Genomic DNA, 27765 nt, shown 5'->3' on the forward strand with positions numbered 1-27765 from the left:
ATTGATTTCATTGATGACTGGCCCGCTAAAAGTCCTGATCTCAACCCCATCGAGCATGTCTGGGATAGTCTGGACAGACGATTGAGGCGTCGTCCCAACCCACCGCTAACGTTAACGAACTCCGTCAAGCGCTCATTCAGGAATGGAACTATATTCCACAGGCAGAAATCAACACTTTAGTCAATTCTATGCGCCTGCGATGCACTGCAGTGGTCAATTCTAGAGGTGGTCTTACCCGTTATTAAGTGGGTGGGGTTTTTTTTTAACCCCTACCACACTTGGTCAAAATTTCTCCCAGTTTCTGTTAACCTATGGCCATGATTTTTGAACCAAACGATACATCATGGAACACTCTTTAAACGCATATATAACAATTATTCCCCCGGTTTCTTTTCATCAAGTTATGTTCAAGCAAAGTTAGCGGAAGTTTCTTATTTTGTTCAGTATATATATATATATATATATATATATATATATATATATATATATATATATGAATGTATTTATCAATGACGCTGTGTTGTTTTGCTGTTTTTTCAAAGTGTTGCTTAGTGCAAAATCGACCTCGGTTTCATTGTTTCCATTTCGTTTAACCCGAGAACAAAGCAAACAATATCATAATTGTTTATTTGATCCGTGAGATATTGTACGTTTGAGACATTGTTGCCTGCAACAGTCAACCAAGCAAGAACGTATTCAGAACGTGCTTGCAACAGAATGTTTCGTGCAACAAATATCCATTCTCAAATACAGGCGAAATAAGAAGATGCTATAGGAAAAAACTTCATTAAATTGAAATATAAACGAAATTGATATTCATTGCGGAAAAATAACAGAAATCGACAGCATATTATTGTTAAAGCCTAAGACTCTGGAGAAACTGGTTTTGGGGGAATACAATTGTTTTTTTGTTTTTTTAAAACGAATTAAAAAAATATATATATATTATTATTTTTTAATTTAAAAACAAAGACATTTGAAGTGGAAAAAAAAAGAAACGAAAACAAACAAAACAACCTGGCACTGATAAATTATTAATATTAAAACAATAATGTTGTTTCGTGTTTTATTATCCATGGTGATGACAATTAAACTAGTCTCCAGTGTTAACAAGGTAAGTCGGCTTTCACCACTCTATGCCAACTTGAAGCCAAACGGAATTCCAGCGACTGAAAGCAACGTTAACAACCTACTGGAATGTGCTAGAGTCTGCTACAGAGATGTTGAATGCAAAGGATACTCATACAACGAAGACGACGGCCTATGTTCTGTGTACAACGTCAGTTTTGATTCTTATTCGTTTGTAGAGCAAGTTGGACTTCTGCTTTACGGTAAGTGATCAGATTGTGTTACTAATGGTTAAAGGGACTGTCCCGAGTTTGCTGTCAGTGTGACATTTTTACGACTAACATACACATTTTGATTATTAAAGGGACATTGCTGAGTTTGCTGTAATTTTAAAGATGTTATCGACTAAAATATACTTTTTAACGATTGTAGTTACATATCAAATATATTTTTCTGCATAAAATATTAGTGGCTGTATATTAAACGTGTTTCTGATCGTTCTAATACTTGTAATAGGTTAAAATTCATTTTATTTTCTAAAATATGGATTTTTTTTCGTACGTACGAAATTATTTCAAGACAAAATACAGTTTTGGCTTCTTACAATACAGACAATGATATTCTAAACAAGAAAATATATTGAATATGTAAGTTTAATCGTTAAACTATGTTATTAGTCGGAAACATCTTACAATGCAGCAAACTCAGGAATGTCCCTTTAAAATTACACTGTAAGAACATTTTCCTGTTTAGCAAATCGGTATCTGTGTTTGTTGTTATTCTAATCTTAGTAGTGGCTCAAACCAAAGGTTACCTTCCAATATCTTCTAAACAAATATATATTTTAAAAAAAGGCTAATGATTGCTTAGCACACGACGGCAAACACACTGGATACGCATGCATTGGTATTCTAACAAGAAAGCAAGAAAATGTGTTGGAAATATCTTACAATGGCTGCATATTCAAGATAGTCCTTTTAATACTATTATGTGAGAAAATATTTAAAGGGGCATTCCCGAGTTTGCTGCATTGCAAGATGTTTCCGACTAATAAAATAGTTCTACGATTAAACTTACATGTTAAATATATTTTCTTGTTTAGAATATCAGTGTCTGTATATATCATGTGTTTTTGGTCCTCTTAATATTTGTAAGAAACCCAAACTGGAGTTTGTCTTCAAATAATTTCGTACGTACGAAAAAATAATTTTTAGGAAATAAAATGAAATTTAACCTAGTACAAATATTAAGACGATCAGAAACACGTTTAATACACAGCCACTAATATTGTATGCAGAAAAATATATTGTATATGTAATTACAGTCGTCAAAAAGTCTCTGTTAGTCGATAACATCTTAAACATTGCAGCAAACTCAGGAATGTCCCTTTAAAGGAAGTAACGTTTAGTGTATGGTATAATAGCAATGGACATAACAACTTTTACTGTATCGAGTAATAACGATCTACATAGTTAATGTTTTATGTATTATGGTAGATAATAAAGTACACTGGTGTCACCTACGTATGCGCACCTAACCATTTGTGCTATATTTTAAAGTTAAAATATTTCTTTAAACATATTTGTTTCACCGCCACAGCACAATGGAACAATATACGTGTCACTACTGAAAGTAAAACGTTTTTGTTATTATTTTAAACTTAAGTAATGAGCGCTTTTTAGCGGCCCCTCCTCCAGGATGACGGCACATAAATTTGCGCAGCAAACATCAAAACAACCACTTCTGTCTCTACTGTTCACAGAAACAATAAATAGGTAATAGATCCGACTTTTCGTAAGTTTCTAGACAACAAACACTTCCTAGTGTAGGTTATGTCAGTTTAATTTAGATTTAGCAAATAAGTTAAATATAAATTGTGTTCCATGCTCATTAGTTTGGATAACACAAAATGACAATACCAAAAAGCCAATGTCAAAATATATTACTATTATTCAACAAAAGATGTATATTATTAACTGTGTAAATGAGCACAAATAGTATTCGTTAGTCATATAGGACAATCAATGATAAATTTTATAAAACAGAGTATAGTTTAAAGAAATAGGCCATGCTCTAAGCTTTATAGTCTGAGCAGCCATATTGGTTGTGTCATATCACTCGGAGAGGAATTCAAAAATGGATTCATAAAATACAATAAGGTGTGTATTGTAACTTCTACGTAAATTAGTGTAAGTTGATATACAATGATGATAATTACAGTGGTAACAGACACATTTGACAGGTGTCAGGTTATACAAAAACACGTTGTTCGAGGCTGGCAAAAGTATACGTTTTTCAATTGTTATCTATCAGTTTTATACATGTATTCACAATCAAGATGTGTTGTTTTAACAATTGTTTTATGAAATGAATTAACGTTGTTTGCTTGTTTACAAACATACCTCAACACTTGTATACAGCTAATGTTTATTGTATAATGCGAGATAATAATGTATGTAACTAACGTTAATGTATAATATGAGATGATAATGTATGTAACTAACGTTAATGTATAATGTGAGATAATAACAATGTATGTAATATTTAATTGATGATGTGAGATAATAATGTATATATTGTTTAATGTTTGACGTAAGATAACAATAATGTATATAATATTTAATGTATTAGTCCGGGAGCCCAGAGACGTTTAATTAGAATTGCGAGTACAAAAGCTCTGAGGCCTGGAATATGTAGGTGTGGCCATTGGGACCCCCAAACGGACATTCTTAAGTGTCATCTCCTGTACCAATCCGAGGGGCCGTCCTTTAAAAATACCCCAAATTTTAAGTTTAATTAGCATGGTTGAGTACACCAATCAAACCTACACCAAAATATTCTCTGTTGATGTACTAATTAAGATCCACTATTCTTAAGTGTTATCTCGTGTACGTAGTCCACTTAAAAACGTCCTTAATTAGCACTAATTAGAAGATTAATTAGCATGGTTGAGTACATTAACGAAACTGATTCCAAAATATTCTTTAGAGTACCCTGACAAAGGATCAGTGATTCTTAAGTTTCAACCAATGTACCGAATCCACTTAAGAACGGGTCAAAGGTCAAAATCCACCCAGATTCAGGTTTGATTAGCACGATCGAGTCTATCAACGAAGGTAACGTTAAACGTTTCTCTGCTGATGTACTAATTAAGATCCACCATTCTTCAGTGTCAACTCCTATACGTAGTCCACCTAAGAATGCTTTACGTAATATGAAGATGGACCATCCCTTAATTGGGATGGTGATACGAAAGTGTGTCTTTTTGTCCATTGCCACTAAAGTTACTGTATTTTGTTGGGTGCCCAGCCATGTTGGCATCAGGGGTAATGAAAAGGCAGATTCAGCTGCCAAGTCTGCTTTGGATTTTTCTCATGCCAGGGTTGGTGTAGCTTATACTGATTTTAAACTTAATATTAACCAATTTATCTTTTCGACTTGGCAACGTGATTGGGACGGTGATGTTGCGAACAAGCTTCATGCCAGGCTTGGGAGAGTGGCAGTCCTCCTATAGACAGTGCAGGGAGGATGAAATAGTCTTTTGTCGTGCACGCATCGGTCATACTTACTTGACCCATTCATTTATCTTAAAGAAAGAGCCTCCACCTCAGTGTGAGCACTGTCAGTGTCTTCTGACTGTGCGACACATTTTGGTGGAGTGTCAGCAACTCGAAAAGATTTATTTGGATAAAGAAATGTGATGGAATCATTTCGATTCCATCCAGAACTTTTATTGCAGTTTTTACGTGATACTGAATTTTATTCTAAATTTTAAATATTATCTATCTGTGATATTTGTATTTTTACACAGTCCTTTACACTGTGTTTTTATTTAACTGTTGAATTTTTATATTGATGTTGATCATCACATTGTGTTTACATTTACCATAGTTTGACACCCAATAGCCGATGTATTTTTCGTGCTGGGGTGTCGTTAAACATTCATTCATTCATTCATTCATTCATTCATACCTAAGAATACCCCTAATTAGCGCTAACTAGAAGATTAATTAGCACGATTGAGTCAAGTTCAAGTTCTATATTTACCTTCAGTTAAACAAACTTATCAGCATGAATACATACATATATATACACAAATACAGGTGGAGAGTGATTTAAGAATAAATGTTAAAATTAAGATATTCATTCATTCTTTATTGACTTTGAGCTAAAGGCTCATCAGTTAAAAGAAGAAAATATATAAATATATAAATACACAAATACACAGGTGAACAGTGGTGACACACAATGAAATAATGTTCAATGGAAAGTAAGTAAACAATAAATAAATAAATAATACTTTTTTATAATTAAATAAATGAGATAAGTACATAGTGTTGTTTCTTAAATGGGTAGCTTGATACAGATAATGTCCTAAATTGCGTAACTGCTTAATGTTATTAATAGAAAATAGTTGAATAAATTTGTGAACAGATGGGTTTTTCGAATAGTAGGATTTAATATATGACCTTCTTAATTGATTATAAAATGGTCATACCAGTACAAAATGAAATTCATCTTCAATATCTGTATCACAAATTAAACATAATCTATTTGCTCTGTCAGTATTATTGTATATGTCAGTTTCAATAGCTAGATTTATATACTAGCTAATGAAATGGCAGGTAAATGGATGTCATATTTTAAGTAAGCTGCAGTAAATCGTCTCTACCCCTGCATGTGCTGTAACCTCACCGTGGTGCAGGGGTGTAACATTCTCTTTGAGAATGGCCAATACAACACAAATCCCCTTGTTTTCTTCGAGATACAATTGAAATTTTGAGTAAAAGTCAATATCTATCTGCGATATTTGTATTTTTGCACAGTTCTTTACACTGTTTTTATTTAAATCTTGAATGTTTATATTTATGTTGATCATGACTTTATTTGTTTTCATTACCATAGTTTGACACCCAATAGCCGATGTATTTTTCGTGTTGGGGTGTCGTTAAACATGCATTCATTAATTCATTCATTCATTAAATTCTCTCTAACTTTATTTGCCCAAACTAAATATTTTCACAGGCTATTGATGTCTTTATTGTTTTAGTTGTTAATAGTTCAGTGACCCTACATACGCTTGGACGTCTGTGGTAATATTGTTTAATATACTTATTCCTCAAATCTTTCATAGCTGAGATAATAAGCATAAAATGATATTCGACTTCTATGTCATTAGAGTTACAAATAGTGCATTTTCTTTCGGTCCAGTCAATTGTCCTATACCTTCCGGTTTCTATATTTAATTTGTGTGCACTAATTCGGATCTTTGATATTTCTTTTAAGTGATTTAAAGGTATGAGTTTTCTGATATATATTTTTAGCTGGAATTCAATTAACCAAAATTTATATAGGGTACCTTTCGGTGAAGTCGTTATTTGGTTAAAACAATGTTGTTTAAAATAATCGTAAATTCTTTCCTCAATTATATTATATTCTCTGTTACCAACATATGGTATGTTCCGTATATAGTTTAGTCCTAACCTATTTAGTTCTTGTACGTCAACGAATCTGATGCCAAAATATTCCTTAGGGTACCCCGACTAAGGATCAATTATTCTTAAATATCAACACCTGTACTGAATTCATTCGAGGTCAAAGGTCATAATGTGCCCAATATCAGGTTTATTAGCATTCACGAGTACATCAAAAAATAATATGTTCTCTGTTGGTATGATAAACAAGGCCCGTGATTCTTAATGTCAACCCGGGATTCTTAATGTCAACTCTTGTAGTTATTCCACTTTAAATGCAATGAGCGTGAAATGAAAATATATGATTAACATAACTAAATAGTTTTCTATTTGATTGTAATATTATATGAATATGATAATATGACTATTTCCACATTTGAACAAGGAAAGATTACATTTACTTGATCTACTCATTTGTGTCGTGCTCGCATCGGTCATACTTACTTGACCCATTCATATATTTTGAAGAAGGATCCTCCACCTCAGTGTGAGCGCTGTCAGTGTACTCTGATGGTACGCCACATTTTGGTGGAGTGTCAACATCTTAAACAAACTCTACAAGATATATTTAGACAAACAAATGTGATGGAATCATTTCGATTCCATCCAGAATTAGTTTTACAATTTTTACGTGATACTGATTTTTACTCTCAATTTTAATTTGATCTATTTGTGATATTTGTATTTTTGCACAGTTCTTTACACTGTGTTTTATTTGACACTTGAATTTTTATATTGATGTTGATCAGCACATTGTTTTTCCATTTCCCATAGCTTGATACCCAATAGCCGATGTATTTTTCGTGCTGGAGTGTCGTTAAACATTCATTCATTCATTCATTTGATCTACTCATTGCCTTTAATTATCATTGCGAGTGTTATAGCAGTGGTACTTGTTGGATGAACTGTTGTAATAGTTATACATACGTTGATCCGTTGTTTTTACCAGTGTTAGTGAAATTCTGAGTTTACTATTAGTTGAACAGTGAAAAGCCTGGTATACCAAACGTAAGATATAAGCTAGTTCACACGGTCCATCGGTGATGGTTCTGGGTGATGTAATGGCCACTCATTTGAATAATCAATTTTCGGGAATTCTGTCCAAGGTGCAATCCACACGATACATGTTCGATTCCGCGCCAAAACATATGAAATAAAGATGGAATTTTTCCACAATTACACCATGAATAAAGAATGTGAGTATATGATTATACTAAATGCAATCGAACTCGATACCGAAACCTTGATATTTGTATTTGTTTGACAGTTCAGTGTGTTGAACTAGGCACCATAAGGTTGTACAATGAGACAGCTATTCAAGTGGAGTGCATTCTGCCTCAAAAATAAGAACATTTATAGGTATATTTAAGCATCATAAGGTTGTACAATGAGACAGCTATTCAAGTAGAGTGCATTCTGCCTCAACAATAAGAACATTTATGGGTATATTTAAGCATCATAAGGTTGTACAATGAGACAGCTATAAATGATATAAGCATGTACACATGCATGCATTTAACATATAACATTTCAAAAGCGTTGACATATAAAATCAGACATCATTTATAATTTTGTCAGCTGAAAAAAAGAAAGAAAAGTGTATTGACTTGTAGTTGTATTTTGTATTTGTTATATTTGTCCACCAGGGTTTCAGCCAGAGGGTAAAATGGATATGGCGCCATACCCACATGTTTGGGTAGATTTGTTTTTAAATTAACTTTTGAAAAAATTAATTATTCTTATCATTACTGTGTGATTTTCGTAACCCTAACCCTAAACGTAACCCATTTTCTTTCTGGAGGAGGCACCCATACTGTGGTTGCATTCAATTCCATAGCACCATACTCACAAATATCTTTCTGGCAGAAACTGTCCATGTAACATATTTGTTTGATTCTAAATATTATGATATTAAAGATTTTAAATGTTATTTGTTGTCAATTCCGATTGAATCATTTACATCTGATGATGACCTCACATCAGTTTTAGACAAATGACCTTGTTACTCATTCTTATTACTGTATCAGTCTGTTCTGATCATTAAATATAGATAATTGGAGTTTTTATAGTAAGTCAGTTATTTCATTAGATGGTTATTATAAGTAACTTAGTGGAAGTTAAACCTGGTCTACTATGTTACTGCATGTCCGCTAGGTTACTTTCATGAATAAATGTATGATTAAAAATTAAAATGTATGTTGTTAATGGATATTAGCCTACATTTACAAGGGCAGTAACAGTAAAGGTCAGTAAATATTTAGGCGATTACATAAGATATATATCCTTATTTTCTAACAAAGTGACTTTAATTCATACAAAGGGACCTCTTGCCTATATTGTAGTACGATATAACATTTTCCTTGTGTATGTTTAGTGCAATGTTTGATGTTGCTGTTGTCCATAACTTAATGGACACTATTTCTTACCGGTGACAGTTTTAAAAAACACACATACAAAACTGAAATGGCTATTAGCGTTCCAAACCATAATTTCATGTGCAGAAATATATATTGAATACAGTATTGCAAATAAAAAGTAGATTGAAGTTGTTTCATTTTTAAGAAAAACAAAATCTGAATTTTTCCCCTTTTCTGTGGAATGATTCATATAGCTAATGTTTAATGAGCTATTACAACAAGTTTTTAAATTAAAGTTTAATGTAAGATATATATACTCTGTCAAAAAAGAAACGCATAGGCGAAATATTCATGGAAGTATCTCTTTAATACAAAGTGGTATAATTTCGTTATTTATGATCGTATGACAGTCAAATTTGAGATGAGTATGTGACAATGTTCTAGCTATGGACTGACGGCAGTGGAGCGAACACGTAAATCTCGATGGTAACGTCGCAGGACGGGGCCAACATACGGTTTTCTAGCCCGTAAACCAGCTTCTCGAAGATGGTTCCGAATGGTTTTTGCAGACACCCTTCTCAAACCAGGTATGCGTCCAGCAGTGTTTGTTGCTGTGGCAGTTCGGTGACGCAAGTGCAGACCCCGGATGTGCTGCAGTTGTTATGCGAGGTATTCCACTTCTGGGCCGGTTTTCAGCTGATTGAAACTGCTGGTACCTGTCCCGGAGACGTGAAATGATGCTCTGATGGACTTTCATGTGGCGTGCGACTGCTGACTGCGATTCACCTAACTGGATGCGGCCTATTGCAATGTTTCGATTCGGCAGGCTTAGTCTTGGCATCCTGTAACTCGTCTACGTCGAAATGGAAATGAGGCATCATTGCGAGCATTGCAGCTTTAAATACCCATTACTACCTCAATCTTTTCCCCGAGTTTCACATGCATTCGCCAAAATTTGACAATTTCAGGCCGATTTCCTGCAATTGTCGCACAACGTGCGTTAAATTTGTTTTAGGGTACATTTGGGCATGCTGTCCTATTCCAGGAACATTAACAAACATGGTCATTCAACAACATCATACACAAAAACGATATGTTTTTAAAAATCAAACACTTTTCTTATTTCCCTATCACGTATGCGTTTTTTTATGAGAGTATATATATACATATATATATATATATATATATATATATATATATATATGCGGTTTTTTATGAGAGTAATATATATATATATATATCTATAGAGAGAGAGAGAGGGGTGTGTGTGTATGTGTGCGCGTGTGTTTTCTGTTGTTTGGTGTTTATTGTGTATGTTGTTTTGTTTGGGTTTTTTTTGTTGTTGTTGTTTTGGGGGGTTTTGTTGTCCTTTATTGTTGTTGGGTTGTTGTTGTTTTTTGTATTTAGGGGGAGGGGGGTCATAGCGTTCCCGATGAAGGTAAACAAGTATAAAAGCTTATTCTACCCAATGTAATATGTAAATAGGCCAACCATCTATATTTTAGAAGTCGCCCCTGAAGTTCAGTCAGACTGCTATGACGTCATGATGAACGGCGAGACCAATGGCGTGTATCAGATTGTCCCACGTGACAACGGTGCTCCAATCAACGTTTATTGTGAAATGACGTTAAACGATGGAGGCTGGTTGGTGAGTTATTATAATAGTGTCAATCAGAAATGACACCCTCGCAGACTCCCACGCCCACAGAGAAATTTATAAAATTGAATTATTTATTTTAAAAAAAACACCAAAATTTTGTTAATGTTACATAGGAATAAAGTTCAATCACGATGTCCTTAGGTCAAAGCTCTCCTGTGTTGGTTTGTTGTATGGGGCGTCATCCAATGTTATCTCACAGTAAGCATTTGAAATCAGAAGCATGACCTCAGCACCCATCATCAGAATGGGATTTATTTAAAGACATAATAAAACGTACCGGCTAGGTTTCTTTTCCTTCTTAGTGGTTCCGACTACAGACGAGCAGCCAGCCAAGCTTGATTCCATAGGCAGTCATTATCACACTGTCACACACACAACCACATTAATTTCATTTCAACTTATTTCTTATATCCAATTAAGGTTCAAGCACGCTGTCCTTGACAAACACGTCAGCTATCTGCCCAGGACAGTGGGTTAGTTCGTTATTGGTTAGTCAGAGAGAAGAGGATGTGTGGCCTTACACCTACCCATTGAGTCCTTACGATCTCTCTCTGAGTTGGAGCCGGTACCGGACTGCGAACCCTGTACCCATCAGTCTGTAGTCCGATGGCTTAACCACTGCGCCACCGATGCCGGTACACAACCACAAATAACGTAACTAATTAAGAAAAAAACCCAGTTGAAACTATCAAGATAAACCTTTGTTTATTTTCCCTTAAAATATAAACATTCCTGATTAAACATTCCCGAAAGCTAATTCTAATGATACCAAAATAAAAATACCCAGACAAAAATTCATGTAATTTTCACCGATTCACTTGGATCCTTATAATATGGCACAAAGCAAACTCGCAACCCTGTTTAATCGATGTATGTAGGTATAAATGTGTAATTTAATAAAAGCACGACTGCAAATCGATTGATTACTAACAGTCAACAATTAATGAATGAATGAATGAATGTTTAACGACACCCCAGCACGAAAAATACATCGGCTATTGGGTGTCAAACTATGGTAAAATGCAAGAAAAGTGTGATGATCATCATCAATATAAAAATTCAACAATTAAATAAAAACACAGTGTAAAGGACTGTGTAAAAGTACAAATATCACAGATAGATATAATTAAAAAACTGCAATAAAAGTTCTGGATGGAATCGAAATGATTCCATCACATTTCTTTGTCCAAATATATCTTTTCGAGTTTCTGACAACTGCTTACACTCCACCAAAATGTGTCGCACAGTCAGAAGACACTGGCAGTGCTCACACTGAGGTGGAGGATCTTTCTTTAAGATAAATGAATGGGTTAAATATGTATGCCCGATGCGGGAACGACACAAGACTATTTCATCCTTCCTGCACTGTCTATAGGAGGACTGCCACTCTCCCAAGACTGGCTTGATAGCATGAAGCTTGTTCGCAACCTCACCGTCCCAATCACGTTGCCAAATCGAAAAGATAAATTTGTTAATACCATATTTAAAATCAGTATACGGTACACCAACCCTGGCATGAGGCAAATCCAAAGCAGACTTGGCAGCTAAATCTGCCTGTTCATTACCCCTGATGCCAACATGGCTGGGTACCCAACAAAATACAATGTCTTTATTAGCAATAGATAAAAAGACACACTTTCGTATCACCATCCCAATTAAGGGATGGTCCAGCTTCATATTACGTAAAGCTTGGAGACACGAAAGTGAGTCAGTAAAAATAATAAATTTGGATGCACTAGAATCCTTTATTTCTTCTAAGGCTTTAATGACTGCCCAAACTTCAGCACTAAAGATCGATGCTGAGTCAGGCAGTCGCATGGAAAGTATTGTGTCTGATGGAAAAACTGTAGCACAAGCCACAGAATTCCCATCCCGTGATCCATCTGTATACACAGGAATGTAATCACGGTACTTGTCCTGAATTTCCATGAAAAACTGTTTGTACACAACAGCATCTGTACGATCTTTCTTTAGATGCGAAAGATGAAACACAATTTTAGGTGGTGTAATACACCAAGGTGGTAAAACAAAATATGAAGGAGTTTCCAAAGTGTCAGTTAAATCAATGTTGGAAAGCAACAAAAAACGCTTAATGCGAAGACCAAATGTACGAATAGCATTTAGCCTTGCATCAAACAACTTCATATATTTGTTGTCAAATACCGCATCATGTGCTGGATGTGTTGGTAACGATTTAATCTTGGCAGCATACTGCAAAGAAAGCTTGGCACGTCTAGCACCCAAACAAGGTTCGTGTGCATCAACGTACAAGCTCTCTACAGGAGATGTTCTAAATGCACCAAGACAAAGCCTAAGTCCCTGATTGTGTATAGGATCTAGCATCTGCAAGTAAGACTTGCGTGCCGACCCATACACAATGCATCCATAATCTAGTTTTGATCTGACTAAAGATCTATACAGACGGAGCATAACCTTTCGGTCTGCTCCCCATTCTGTATTACCAATAACTTTTAAAATATTAAGAGCTTTTAAGCCCTTCTTTTTAACATATTTAAGATGGGGCACAAAAGATAGCTTCCTGTCAAATATAACCCCCAGAAATTTAGTCTCCTCCACAACTGGAATTGGATTTTTGTCCAAAAACAACTGTGGATCTAAGTGAAGACCTCTTTTCTGGCAGATATGCATACAAACCGTTTTTGCCTTTGAGAATCTAAAGCCATTGACAGTTTGCCCATTGATGAAGTTTATTCAAACAAAGCTGCAACTTACGTTCAATGATACTCATATTGGACGATCTATAGCAAATCTGAAAATCATCGACATATAACGAGCAATCGACACCAGGTGTTAAACACTGGGTGATGCTGTTAATTTTCACAGAAAATAGAGTTACAGACAGGATACTACCTTGAGGCACACCCATCTCCTGTGGGTGAATGTCGGACAAAGTCGACCCCACCCGGACTTTAAAAGATCTCTCTCTTAAAAACTGAGATATAAAAACTGGAAGTCGACCTCTTAGGCCCATGCCATGGAGGTCGTTTAAAATCCCATACTTCCACGTGGTGTCGTAAGCTTTCTCCAAATCAAAAAACACTGAAACCAAGTGCTGATTATGGATGAAAGCTTCCCTACAAAACGTTTGAAATCTAACAAGATGATCAACCGTGCTACGTCTAGATCTGAACCCACATTGCACGTTAGGGAGCAATTTGTGAGATTCAAGATACCAGACAAGTCTACGATTGATCATTCGTTCCATGGTTTTACAAATGCAACTTGTCAAAGCGATAGGGCGATAACTAGTAGGATTGGTTGGATCCTTACCAGGCTTGGGAATAGGAATGATAATAGCTTTCCTCCAATCAGAAGGAAAGTCACCAGAAATCCAGATGTTATTAAAAATATTCAAAAGAACCATCAAAGATGATTCAGGTAAATGTTTCAATAACTGATAATGAATTTCATCCGGTCCTACTGAAGTATCATGGGCTCTACGAAGAGCATCCTGCAATTCCTCCATAGAGAAACGCCTGTTGTACACTTCAGCATTTTCAGATGAAAAATTAATGGACTGCTTTTCAGCTTTAGTTCTGACAGATGTAAAAGCATCTGTACTGAAAGCAGAAGATGAGTTATGAGAAAAGTTTCCTGCCAATGCATTGGCAATGTCACGATGAGATGTGACATCCGTGTCATTGACAGACAAATGATGAACTGTATTACTGGATTCTTTACCTTTGATTTTACGGATCCTATTCCAGACAGATTTTACTGATGTTTGTGAATTCAACTTGGAGACAAAAGTTCTCCAAGATGATTTCTTACTCTGTCTAATCTCTCTGCGAACTTTGGCCCTAGCAATACGAAATGCATCCAGGTTGTCTGCTGTAGGTTCACATTTGAACCGCTCAAGCAACCTGTTTCGCTCTTTGAATGCATCTTTGCACGTATCATTAAACCATGGTTTATTGAAACGCTTTGGTACTGCCGAAGTCTTAGGAATAGTTTCATCTGCAATGTCCTTCAAGATGGAAGTGAACAAAGACATGGGATCATCAGCATCAGTAATGGCAAATTGTTGCAGACGAGTGCTGCACAGATGCTGAAACTGACCCCAATTTGCCTTCGCCAACTTCCACCTTTGAACCCTTTCAAGTGATGGTGGTCCATTATTCTCCAAAATAATGGGAAAGTGGTCACTACCATAAAGGTCTGAACCAACTTTCCAGGAGAAATCAACAAAAATTGATGGACTACAAAGAGTTAAATCTATGGAAGTGAAAGATCCACTTGCAGAATGAAAATATGTACGACTTTTATCATTAAATAAAAGTAAGTCGTTTTTGAGAATTAAGTCTTCCAATTGTTTACCTCTAATATTGACATCCTCGCATCCCCACAAAGTGTGGTGACCATTAAAATCTCCCATAACAATGAAGGGAGTAGGGAGCTGGTCAAGAAGACCTTGAAGATCCCTCGGATTAAAATTAAAATGATTACGAGGTGGCAAGTAAACTGAACACAGAGTTATAGTTTTATGAGCTGTGACCTTTACAGCCACAGCTTGTAAATTGGTAGTCAGTGTAACTGAACTCTGAGGAATGTTTTCATTAACAAGAATGGAAACACCCCCAGATGCTCTATTTTCAGTTTCTTGAAATTTGTGATAGAGGTTAAATCCTCTCATGGTAATATGATCATGTCCTTCAAGAACGTTTCCTGAAGACACACTGCAAGAGGATTATGTTTTTGAATTAAAAGACTTAATTCATCAAAATTGGGCCTAAGCCCACGGCAGTTCCACTGAATGACTGAATTAGCCATTAGGGGGAAGTACGGGAGTTAGCGTTACTTTTTCCTTTGATGTTGATCGTGAACGACCTTGAGATGAAACATCCATCTCGTCAGTCATATCAACAAGCAAACCATCAAAGGAATTGCTAACTGGAACAGGTCGCATTTCAATCTTTTTTAACCGCCCCGAAGAGCGATCTTTTTTAGATGAACCTTTCTGTTTTCCTGGCTGAGAAAGACTGCTAGGGCCTGGCACCACAGCAGTCGATCTACCTGCAGGATGTTGTAAATCCACAGACACTTGGGTCATTGTGGTAGTTGTCTTGTGCTTTTGAATAGCTTCTTGTTGTTTTTGAGCTGCCTTGTCGGCTTGTTTTGCAGCTTTTTCAACATCTGAAAGCTTTCTGTATTTAGCTTCATTTAGCCACGTGTATTTAGCCACGTTAGGTCAGTGTTGATGGCAACACTTCGTGTGGAGACCTTGACTGCCGCAGCATAGGACTTCCCTACTACAACAGAAACTTCTGTCTCCACAAATTTCCTAGCCTCAGGAAATGACAAGTGTTTCTCAACTTTGACCTGCTGCACCTTTTTCTCCAATTTCCATCTTGCACATTCCCGCGAATATGCAAAATGGTTTCCCTTACAATTTACACAGATAATGTCATTGGTACATGTCTTACTGTCGTGGTCAAATTGACCGCAACGAGCACATGTCAGCTTGTTTCGACATGTAGTTTGGCCATGACCAAACTTTTGACAGTTAAAACATCGTAATGGGTTTGGAACAAAAGGCACAACAGGTATATGCAGATATCCAGCCTTAACAGACTCTGGAAGGGTAGGCTTGTCAAAGGTTAAAATCAAAGTATTCGTCGGTACAAGTTCATTGTTCCGGCGAATCTTGATTCTCCTCACTGATGTCACACCCTGTGGTGACAAGTTTTCAGTAATTTCATCTTCGCTGACTCCTTCCAAATCTTTCGACCGAATAACTCCCTTAGAAGAATTCAGGGAGGAATGTGGCGATACTTTAACTGGTACATTACACAAGACTGTCGACTTAAGAAGACACCGAGAGTGAGTCCAAGTCGAACATTCTACCAGCAACAAACCATGTTTCATCTTTTTAACATTCTTTGGCTCGCCAGCCAAGCCAACAAGCCCCTTCTGAACAGCAAACGGTGACAGTTTGCTCAAGGCTCCGTCTACAGAAGAACTAATGACTAGAAACCTTGGCCAGGATTCAGAAGTTATTACTTTTGATTTTTTAGAATTAACAATAATCCTAGATTCCTCATCAGATGATGAGGAATCCGCAACCTCGGTGTGGACCCTTTTCAGGGTCCCATCTGAAGTATGGAAGTTAGTGTTATCCATATTTTGAGTCATAAATGTTCATCAACCATGCCCCCACCCACCACGGAGTCCAACATGGGGACATGATGCTGCGGATAACCAGCAGACACTCATGCCAGGGATACATGGTTGATATACTCAGGCAAGAATACTATTATCACCCGATTGACCCTAGCCACCGCCCCAAGAGCAACAAATACAAATCATATATAAAAAATGTTTGTTCTTGACAAAATTAACAAAACAAAGGTTGTTTACTCTAGAGCTTGACATGACCAGCCGATTAATCAGGTCGGGCCTCCCTGACCACCCGTCTGGCTGAACTCCAGGCCAAAGTGGTGTGTTGCCAGAAAACATACCCGCAGATATGTTCCCAACTCAACCACCAGGATCCCATCATCCAGCATTACGGGACGCACCTCACGGCCAACAAGGTGCCCCAAAAGGGGAGTTGTGCTGTATTGGCCATTCTCAAAGAGAATGTTACACCCCTGCACCACGGTGAGGTTACAGCACGCGCAGGGGCAGTCAACAATTAAATGCAATGAGCAACCTGTGCACATATGCATGTACGTGTATGTAGATATCAGTTTGATTATTTATTTTCTTGTTTGTTCTTTTCTTTCGTTCTATTGTTCATTCTTCATTTATAGATTTAAAAAAAAAAATCATTTATTTTAATTTGTAGATGGTAATAAATGGTATACGTTCTACAAACAATACAAAAACCAAGTAATAGTGATCAAACAGTTTGCAATTACTAATTATGGCCGACTTCAATAATAAAAAATAATATATATTTTATGCATTGATACAATAATTATACCTATGGTTATGGGTATCTATTCTTCAATAATCCAAATTTAAAGGGACATTCCTGAGTTTGCTGCACTTTTTAAGATGTTATGACTAAAGGAGACTTTTTAACGATTGTAATTATATAAAAAATATTTTTTTCTGCATACAATATTAGTGGTTGTATATTAAACGTGTTTCTGATCGTTCTAATATTTGTACCAGGTTAAATTTCATTTTATTTCCTAAAAAATATTTTTTCTTACTTACGAAATTATTTGAAGGCAAAATCCAGTTTGGGTTTCTTGCAAATATTAAGACGACCAAAAACACCTTGGATATACAGATATATGTATTTTAAACAAGAAAATATATTTCATATGTAAGCATAATCGTAGAAATATTTTATTAGTCAGAAACAGCTTACAATGCAGCAAAGTCGGGAATGTCTCTTTAAGAATAATAAATCTAGTTTTGGAAACTGATTCCCACCCTGCACGTTCAAAAAAAATTGAAATCATTTAATAAATAATCCAAAATTATCCATTATCTTTTTCAATGAATGAAATCGGTATGGTTGTGAAATAAAGTGAATACTTTCAAGTTTGTATATTTGTGGAAATATATTCATGATTGTAATCATTATAACTGGTTAATGCATTCGCAATCATAATCGATTACGTTCAATTGTCTTGTAATAGCAATCGTGACATTCTAAAGTAATCGTAATCGATTACTTTTGTCCAGTAATAGCCCCATTCTGATTATGTAATGCGACAATGGCCCATTATTTATTAACGTTTATATTCATTCGCGGAACGTACGTGAGAGTGACATACTTCATTACATCTCACAAAGGGATGGATATATATTTTTACACACACACACCCTCTCCCCGATTCCTAACGAATGCATTGCATTGAAGACAAACTGTGCACAGAAAAACATCAACAACTTCGTTAAATTAATGTTACATGCGCTCAATGTAGACTGATCCATTTGCATTTCACGTTTTTTTGTAAACACGCGAATTGATTCATTATGTAAGATTGAGAATTTTTATAAAATAATTAATTTTGTAATAGATCGTCCAGTGTTATAGAATAATAAACCCGATAGTCAATGCACATCCGCAAAGAATTATCGGGCTTTCTAGCAATGACAACTGGTGATGCCCAGGGACTATATGATCGCCTGATAACACCACTAGCAAGCAACTGATGAAGATGTTGCTTTACCTCGTTGAACATAGAAGGCGGAATGCGTCTGTGCCGCATCTTGAAAGGAATTTCATCCAATAAATCAATGCGGTGCTTCACCCTGGGGCAGAATCCAATATCTAAATCACCTTTAGAAAAAATGTCCTGATATTGGAGAATGAGACTAATGCCTTGCTTCAGCTCCTCTTCAGTAAGTATATCTGAAGACAAAGTCATTTTCTCCAAAATGGACTTCTCATCTTCGGTGATATCGAATGGAAGATCTTCAATCGTGATTAGTTGAAGTTCACACAGAAGACCTCTCGGTGGTATAACCACTGTCTGGGTAGTGATGTTAGCCACTGGAACATCCACCACAGAGCTACCCTGAAAACTGTAACTCAGAATAGCAGGCGAGACATCCAGTTCTGCTATAACTGAATGCTGGGTAGGATGGAGTGCAGCACAAACATTCCTATAAGGAACCTTCCTGTCTATGTAACCTCTCACAGTTACAGTTTGGTTTGGTGGAATGATGATGTTGCTGGTAGCAGCACTTCGCACAAGTCCCAACCTAAACTTGTTACGAGTCAACTCCTTTTCCTGCAAAACAATTACCCTGAAAGCTAAATAAAAAGAAGTTTGCAGATTGGCACACTGCAGAAAGCGAGTTCCATACTCTTTGCGGCATTCATCAAGAGCTGGTGTCAATATGTTGGTACCAATCAAAACTGGAACACCACTGTTGTACCTGCTATCTGGAACAACTAGCAATAAAGAATGATAAGGAGTTTCTGAAAGAAGACCCTTAAAAATAAGAGTTGCTTCCACATATCCTCGATATGGTAAATTCTCTCCATCGGCACATTCAATGTCCAACAAAGTTTCCAATGGATGAACTGTCAAATGAGAAAGAAACTGTTTGTAAAATGTCTCACCAATAGTGGAAACAGTTGACCCAGTATCAAGGAGACCTCTACAAACATGTCCATCAATGCTAACAGTCACCTCACTAGTATCACCAACAAGACCATCTGGTAAACCACGACGTCTGACAGACATATTATTGCAAACAGGAAAGTTAACATTTTCCTGTTGAAATCGTCTGGAGTGATCTAGTCCTACCCTGCATGCCATCTGGATGTGACCATACTGTAAACACCTATAGCATTGAGGAAGTCTATGCTCAGATGCATAAACAAAATGGTCTGAAGTGGGTGTTGGGGTGGAGGGTGGTGACTTCGAGGAGAAAAAATCTGTTTCAGCCTCATTCAGTTTCTGTTCGAATCGATCCAACTTGGATGAAAGTTGGAGTACCGCCTCTTTTAGTTGTCGGATAACTTCTGAATTGTAGTCTCCCATGATAGATTACTAACAATGGAAGAAAACAATTACGTCCAAACATCAAATAATCTACACTGAATGGCTATCAGGAGAAACAACAACCTCAAGACACATAACTAAAATTACATTATCTCCCAACAATCTAAACATACCTGTAAATCAATGTACACAAAATAAAAGGAAATGTGAAATGTACAGTGACCAACTAAAAACTACAAATACATTGTAGTTATCTGAGTAGCAATACCTGAAAATAAAAATTCATTCAAACTTTAGAAACTTGAAAAACAAGCTTCTAAAAAAAAAACTTCTGGGTCAAATATAAAATTTGAACCAAATATATTGCTACCCCATGTTTGTGTGGTGTGTGTGTGTATTTCAATGTATGATGGAAATAATCTGTATTAAAAAAAACTAAAAGTGGAAGTCTTATATATGTAAGCTTTCTAGACTATAGAACAACTGAAAAGAAAGAAGAGGGGGAAAAAATCAGAATGAAGAAATATCAGCAAACCACAAAAACCAAATCATCCTGAAATAAAAACTAAGTGCAAGTATCTAAACATATTAGTAATGTGCACATATTTTTTGTTTTAAATAAATACAAACCCTACTTGTAACTTCAGTCTTAAATTATAGTTTAGCTATTTATAACTAAATATAACCTATTTATTCAAAGTGATAGTTCCTTAAATTTATAATTGTCTAATTTAAATTTATTAGTTTAAATTCAATAAAATTATTTTATAAATCTTGAATTAACTTTGGCTTAGTATTAAGTATGTTTAAATTTGTGTTTATATACTAAATGGTAATTACCTACATAACAATCACTAAATTACTTAAACTGTATATCAAACGAAGTCAGTTAACTAAATGGATGTAAACTAAGTTGGTATCGGTACCTATAGCTATAAAAACTATAACACAACAACAACCAGCATCATGACATTTTTCAACAAAATATAAATATCAAACACAAATGATTAACCAGTAAACAGACATCAGCAAAATATAAATGATAAGTTCAAGTCTGTAAACACGTAATTATTCAAAGATTCATAATGCTTATACTACATTTATGTGTTACTATGTACATGTACAGTTACAATCAAAGTGGGTGAGCTAAATTACAAATGGGAGTTAGTTACATTAATTAATCTGGAAAAAAATTATAACCAGACTTTAACCTGTTATTAACAAAGAGTGATTCAGATTGAATGCACTATTTATTAAGCACTGACTGAAGTAATAAACATAACTAGGAAATACATTATCTAAACAGAAAACTAAATATGTCAAACTATTAAATAGCAACCTTAAATCTATTTAAATGGATAGTTCAAAAACAAAACAAAAGTTTGTCAAAGTAAATAAATTAAATTAAAGTGAAAGCAATTAAGAAATGTAATTATACAAGTGTGTATATATCCTTAGAGACAATATCCCTTTAAGAGTTATATTAGTCTATAAAGATAGATACGTACTGTTTAACAAAACAAAAATAAACTAAACTAAACTGAACTAAAAACAAAAATTCAAATTTAAATTTAAATAATTAAACACAAGTTAATAAAATTAAATTTATTTTAATGTCAAACAAAACAATTTATGATACTAATATTTAAATCTAAACTGTCTTCAAACACTTATTACCAATTCAACTTTAAAAAAAAAATTCACAAAATAATAAATTTGTAAATCAATTACACAATAGTTTAGCTGAAAAAAATTATTAAACTACCTCCATTGGTATCAGTGTAACTAACTAAAATTAAGAAAAAAATCTAAATTAATTTTCCAAAAATAAAACTAGTAAATAAATAATTAATCAAAACAAAACGAAAAAAATTATCAATTATTACATGTACTTTATGAGTACATCATCAAAAAGTTTAGTAAAAAAATGTTTCTCTGAAGACAACTGTGAGCAACAATAATATAAATAGACTAAGAAAATAAACAAATGAATAAGAAAATATCAACAACAAAATATATATAGAGAGAATACTCACAGATTAGATACAGATACAGAGATTTTACATCAAACACATGAATAAAACACAACACACAATCAATAAGTCACTTTAGCTGTCACTCAAATGTTTTTAAAATAAAACTGAATAAAAATAAATCAGTTCTTCATAAATGGCAATGAATGTCAAAGTTCACAGAATGTTACATCACACAAGGTCACCTGGTACAAAAGCAAAAATCACAAGCAGTCACATGATCACATGGTGGAACACAGCCTCGAATCACAAGAGTCACATTGCACAAAAGGTAAAAGATGAAAATAACAACCAGTCACAAGTTAGAATACAGTTCCGATCCACAAAAGTCACATGATTGATCACATGATCCCAAGGGTCCCTAATCGGCTCCAATGTTACCGAAGGTTCTATATATATCAAAGAAGACTTCAGCTGGGGTTTAAGGTCTTTATTCAGGGATCACCTGGAGGGATGTGAAGATCCCGATGTTTATAAAAACATTCGCACACAAATATATATCTCTATAACGACCCTGGAATAACAAAAGAACAAAAAATCAGTTACATTTTCCAGGTTAAGTACAATGTACTTCAATATTAGATTACTAATGTACATTTAACACACATACATTTCAATTCAGACTCAAATCAAATATAATTATAATTCAAAGGTTAATTTAATTATCACATCATTGCTATAAGCATGTGCTAAGCACGTCATAAAACTATATAAATACATGTGTGTATATTCTATAACACACAGAATTACGACATCACATATAAGTAAATATTTAACCTACCGACTGTAGGTCAGATCGTTTGAATAATGATGCTGGTTGTGCTACATCATTGATAACCTGTCAACAAAATACCACTTATAAATAGGAGCACATAAAATATACACATAGAATATATTCATATATACACTTAATAATAAAGTAGTTTAATAACTAATTTAGTTATTTACTTATTTGTATTATCAAACCTAATCAACTATTCGTCTTAGAAGACAAATATCCCTATATAATTATAAACATTATTAAACACTACTTTAACTCGTTCGCTACAGAATAAGTTTTATCAACTGCTTACACATGCTAAGTTCTAATTTAAGGCTTATCATAAAATATGCATACACTAATCTAGTTTACTACTTAAAATACATGGTTATATCTTAAAATATATGTTTGTATTTACCTGTGCTGTTAATAACTGTGCCGTGCAGAACTTGATCAACTATAAAACTTGCAATGCTGAAAACCACCTGTCTTGCTTGAATGTTTAAAAGTATCTGACTCCAGAGAACACCAGGTAACAAAAGAAACAATAGATGAGCTTACTACTGAACGATTACCTGGCCTGAACACTGAGTTGAGGGTGAACACAACCCAAGCTGACAATACCAAAGACACAGGAAAACAATAGAAACAAAATAAGAAACAGCTTTGCACTATTAGAGTTAGAAAGAATAAAATATATGTAAACTGTTTTAAAATTGTAGTGTATGTGATATGCAATTGAAAACATCCGGTTACATACATAGATAGATCTTACCTTGTAGACTATGCTAACATGTCTGCCCATTATTGTTGATAGGTTATTCAAAGACGAACGGACGGGTCGGAAGATTTCTACAGGACTTGGGATGAATACAGAGACGGATTTGGAGATTTAAATAACGAGTTCTGGTTAGGTAATACTAGAATTAGGGTACCTTTTAAAATTAGTGCAAATTCCTACAGACACAGTATCTTCACATTAAATCATAGATTTGATTTTTAGGAAATATAAACGTTGATATCACTAATCGTGTAGTATATTATGGTATAATAGTGCAAAATATGATACTAACATGCCACTTTGCATGTAGTTAGACCTTCCTGTGTAAAGTAAAACTTGATATAGGACCAACCTGGCCAGATGACTTCATAATTCAAAATGGCCGCCAATGAACTATTTCTCCCTGTTTGTATCACATTTAGAAGTATATCTAGAAAACATATATGACTACGCATTAAACAACACATTTTGATATCACTTCAATAATTCACATTTCATTGGGGTTTTCTAGGGAACACAAATATTCACCGACTTACTAGCCAGGGTGTCTTTGACTTGCGGGTTGACATGGAAGACTTTGAAGGGAACCGTGTGTACGCACAGTACACCAACTTCTCGCTGGCTTCAGAACAGGACTATTTTCAGCTGACAGTAGGAAACTACGATGGGGATGCTGGTATCGTATTATATTCAGTTTTGTTTTTGTGTTCTGTTCTATCGTTAAGTGGAACGTTGTGTATAATAGTCATTCCTGACTTTGCTGCATTGTAAGCCATACTGTTGTACAGTTAAGGGATCATGATATTTCTGATACTCAAATTTATGATGTTATGTATTTAAAAACAAATGTGGGTTAAGATGACTGGATGCTGACCTTGATGCCTGGCACATTTTATGTGTCTTCTATCCATGCCCGTTTTGTTAAATCCCTTTAACTTGTGCAGTAACTTATAATACGCATAGCTATACGAATAAAATACAGCATAAATATCAAATCGAATGACTGTTTAATATTAAGCATTATACATTAATAATGAAGGCACAAGTTTTTAAATTGAAACGAGCTGACATACCAATAAAACACAGCACTAAGAAACAGTAACGAAAAGCAGTAATTCGTCAATATCAAATATAACGACGTTTAAACATTAAGCATTATAAATGAATAATGAAGGCGGTTTCTATATTGGAAGGAGTTGTTTTATATCCTGACTTTGAAATCGCACCATTGCAATTGGACTATCATACAACCTACTTGAGGTGTTTCAAGTGCTTGGTTCTTCCGATAGACAAAATTATTATCTGTTCCTCAAGCGATGATATCGCACGTCGAATAGTCGGTTAATTCTAAAACGATGATTCTTATGTGAAAGACATATATATGTTACAGTCAAAAATAATGATTCTATTTTATTTCATAAAACATAAAAACCGTTGTCAAAGTAACTAACCAAAAAAATAATAAAAAATAAAATATGCAGTGAAATGTTACTTCTTATTGGGGCAAGTAAGACTACTGTTGCACTTTAGTGCAGCTTTGACACAGCTGCACCTTTTTGAATTGCACTGCTTGCCACTTTGCGCACAATTGTACTTGTCAAAACCTTTCCCACCACACACCGATTTTTCTTGGAAAGCATGCCGTAGACCTATTTCTGTGTTGGTTGTCATATCGTTGATGCAGTACAGCCGCTGCGCACACAAATTAAACTGAATCAAACTATAACGTCCTTTTAACCGGCCTCGGTGGCGTCGTGGCAGGCCATCGGTCTACAGGCTGGTAGGTACTGGGTTCGGATCCCAGTCGAGGCATGGGATTTTTAATCCAGATACCGACTCCAAACCCTGAGTGAGTGCTCCGCAAGGCTCAATGGGTAGGTGTAAACCACTTGCACCGACCAGTGATCCATAACTGGTTCAACAAAGGCCATGGTTTGTGCTATCCTGCCTGTGGGAAGCGCAAATAAAAGATCCCTTGCTGCCTGTCGTAAAAAAGAGTAGCCTATGTGGCGACAGCGGGTTTCCTCTAAAAACAGTGTCAGAATGACCATATGTTTGACGTCCAATAGCCGATGATAAGATTAAAAATCAATGTGCTCTAGTGGCGTCGTTAAATAAAACAAACTTTACTTTACTTTTTTTATAACGTCCTTTTAAAACACCGACAGGAACTGCAACTCGGTACAAGTCATGTTCATTCCTGTCCAGGATCACCTCATCTGATTTCGAGGATCAACTTAACCGCGGTCTCCCCTGCGCATGCTGTAACATTCTCTTTGAGAATGGCCAATACAGCACAAATCCCCTTGTTTTCTTCGGGATACAATTAAAATTTTGAATAAAAGTCATTAGCCTATCTATCTGATATTTGTATTTTTGCACAGTTCTTTACACTGTGTTTTTATTTAAATCTTGAATTTCTATATTGATGTTGATCATCACTTTAGAGGGATTGGAATAGTCACGTTATAACCGTGATTACCAGCAACATTTTCAGGTCGACTTGGTTTAACCATTCTTTCTGCTGGTGCCAACTGTCCATCAGCTGCTCTTTTGCAATTCAGCTGAATGTTGTCATGCAGCATTTCGATCTGGACTGTGGCTTCAGAGCTTTCAGGAGAATTTACTGTAGTTGAATCAAAAGGTGTTAGTGCATCTTTGAGGTCATCTTCAGACACAAGTCGCTCTAGGATTTCACTTGGAAAGGGTGTTTGAATGTAGTCCAATTCATGCATCACACCCGAAAAGGGTCTTGAATGGGGATTGTTTTATTCCAGAATAGTAACTGTTGTTTTTCTGAAACTGTACAAAGCGAAGTCCAGTTGGGCAATCTGTTGAGTCGTTGTCATCTAACCACGCAATTAACGTGTCCTTTTCCTTTCATTCTGTGATAATAAATCATTAAACATATACACTCAGGGGCGGATCCAGGAATTTTAGCAGGGGGGGGGGGGGTCCAGTCTTGAGCCTTTGAAGGGCCCCTCCTCGATAGGAAATTTTCATATTTGAAGATGGATTTGAAGTATATTCCCGTTGTCAAGATCAACTCTGGTCACGAGCAGGGGGGGGGGGGGATCCAGACCCCTCGACCCCCCCTCCCCCCGGATCCGCGTCTGACACTATCTTCATTTCGTTCATCTGACTCATTTCAGTCAATCTGTCAAATAAAGGGGCTCATTTTCCAGGCATTTTTAAAAGTCACTGGAAATTTCAGGCACTTTGTAAATTGACTGAGTGAATCAGGCAATTTATAAATTGTTTGAAAATTTCAGCCATTTTACTAATTGCCTGACTTTAGACATTGACTGTAATATATATAAGGCATCTGCCGTGCGGACCTGAGATGTCTGTCCAGGTCCTGTTATACATTAAGCGCTCGGGTGTCTCTGTAAAACTGGGTCCTGGAATGAATGAATGTTTAACGACACTCCAGCACGAAAAATACATCGGCTATTGGGTGTCAAACTATGGTAATACAAACAAATAAAGCGATGATCAACATCAATATAAAAATTCAAAATTTAAATAAAAACAGTGTAAAGAACTGTGCAAAAATACAAATATCACAGATAGATACCGACTTTTACTCGAAATTTGAATTATATCTCGAAAAAAAAACAAGGAGATGTGTGCTGTATTGGCCATTCTCAAAGAGAATGTTACACCCGTGCACCACGGTGAAGTTACAGCACGCGCTGGGGAACTGGGTCCTTGAGTCACTGTGGGTTATTTGTTTTAGATGTAAGGCCAGTACGCCGACTCCTATCTCACTAGCCACTAACAACTAACACACTGTTCTGGACAGACATTCAAGACAGGGGAGGTATGTGTCCAGGACAATATACTTGAACCGTAACTGGATATAAACACAAAAATATGTTGAATGGAAAAGCTCTGATTTTTTTTTTTTTTCACAGGCGATTCCCTGACTAGTCACGTCGGATACAACTTCACGACAAATGACTCCGACCATGATATCTGGTATAGTGGCAACTGTGCACATTTTTATAAAGGCGCCTGGTGGTACTATGCCTGTCACAGTTCCAACCTGAACGGCCAGTACCTGAGAGGAAACCAGTCTACATACGCTGATGGAGTAAACTGGTCCAGTTTCCGTGGATACTATTACTCTCTCAAATACACGGCGATGAAGATAAGACCAGCTCCACTCATTTGCTAAATAGTAAATAGCAAT

The 27765-nt window shown here is 35.6% G+C and overlaps 1 protein-coding gene and 1 long non-coding RNA gene across 2 annotated transcripts; one reads left to right on the forward strand and one right to left on the reverse strand.

Annotated features, from left to right (window-relative positions):
* The first annotated feature begins 1081 nt into the window (after positions 1 to 1081).
* Positions 1082 to 27750, forward strand: LOC121386003 (ryncolin-1-like). Its single transcript, XM_041516797.1, has 5 exons — positions 1082 to 1331; positions 10405 to 10547; positions 23607 to 23703; positions 24082 to 24246; positions 27488 to 27750. Exons 1-5 carry the CDS (start codon positions 1082 to 1084, stop codon positions 27748 to 27750), a joined length of 918 nt encoding a protein of 305 aa, XP_041372731.1.
* LOC121386717 lies at positions 22445 to 23551 on the reverse strand. The gene is made up of 2 exons (XR_005959690.1): positions 23208 to 23551; positions 22445 to 22543 (listed from the first exon to the last, which is right to left on the reverse strand). It is a non-coding gene; the product is annotated as an uncharacterized LOC121386717 (long non-coding RNA).
* Positions 27751 to 27765: the final 15 nt, after the last annotated feature.

The sequence above is a fragment of the Gigantopelta aegis genome, chromosome 12 (assembly GCF_016097555.1).
Source record: "Gigantopelta aegis isolate Gae_Host chromosome 12, Gae_host_genome, whole genome shotgun sequence".
Lineage (NCBI taxonomy): Eukaryota > Metazoa > Mollusca > Gastropoda > Neomphalida > Peltospiridae > Gigantopelta > Gigantopelta aegis.

What these genes read in the sequence shown, in the direction of transcription:
- LOC121386003 (XM_041516797.1), top strand. Translation starts at nt 1,082, where the DNA reads ATGACAATTAAACTAGTCTCCAGTGTTAACAAGGTAAGTCGGCTTTCA. An exon ending in AAATAACGAGTTCTGGTTAG is followed by an intron (nt 23,704 to 24,081) that starts GTAATACTAGAA and finishes GGGGTTTTCTAG; the next exon opens with GGAACACAAATATTCACCGA. An exon ending in AAACTACGATGGGGATGCTG is followed by an intron (nt 24,247 to 27,487) that starts GTATCGTATTAT and finishes TTTTTTTCACAG; the next exon opens with GCGATTCCCTGACTAGTCAC.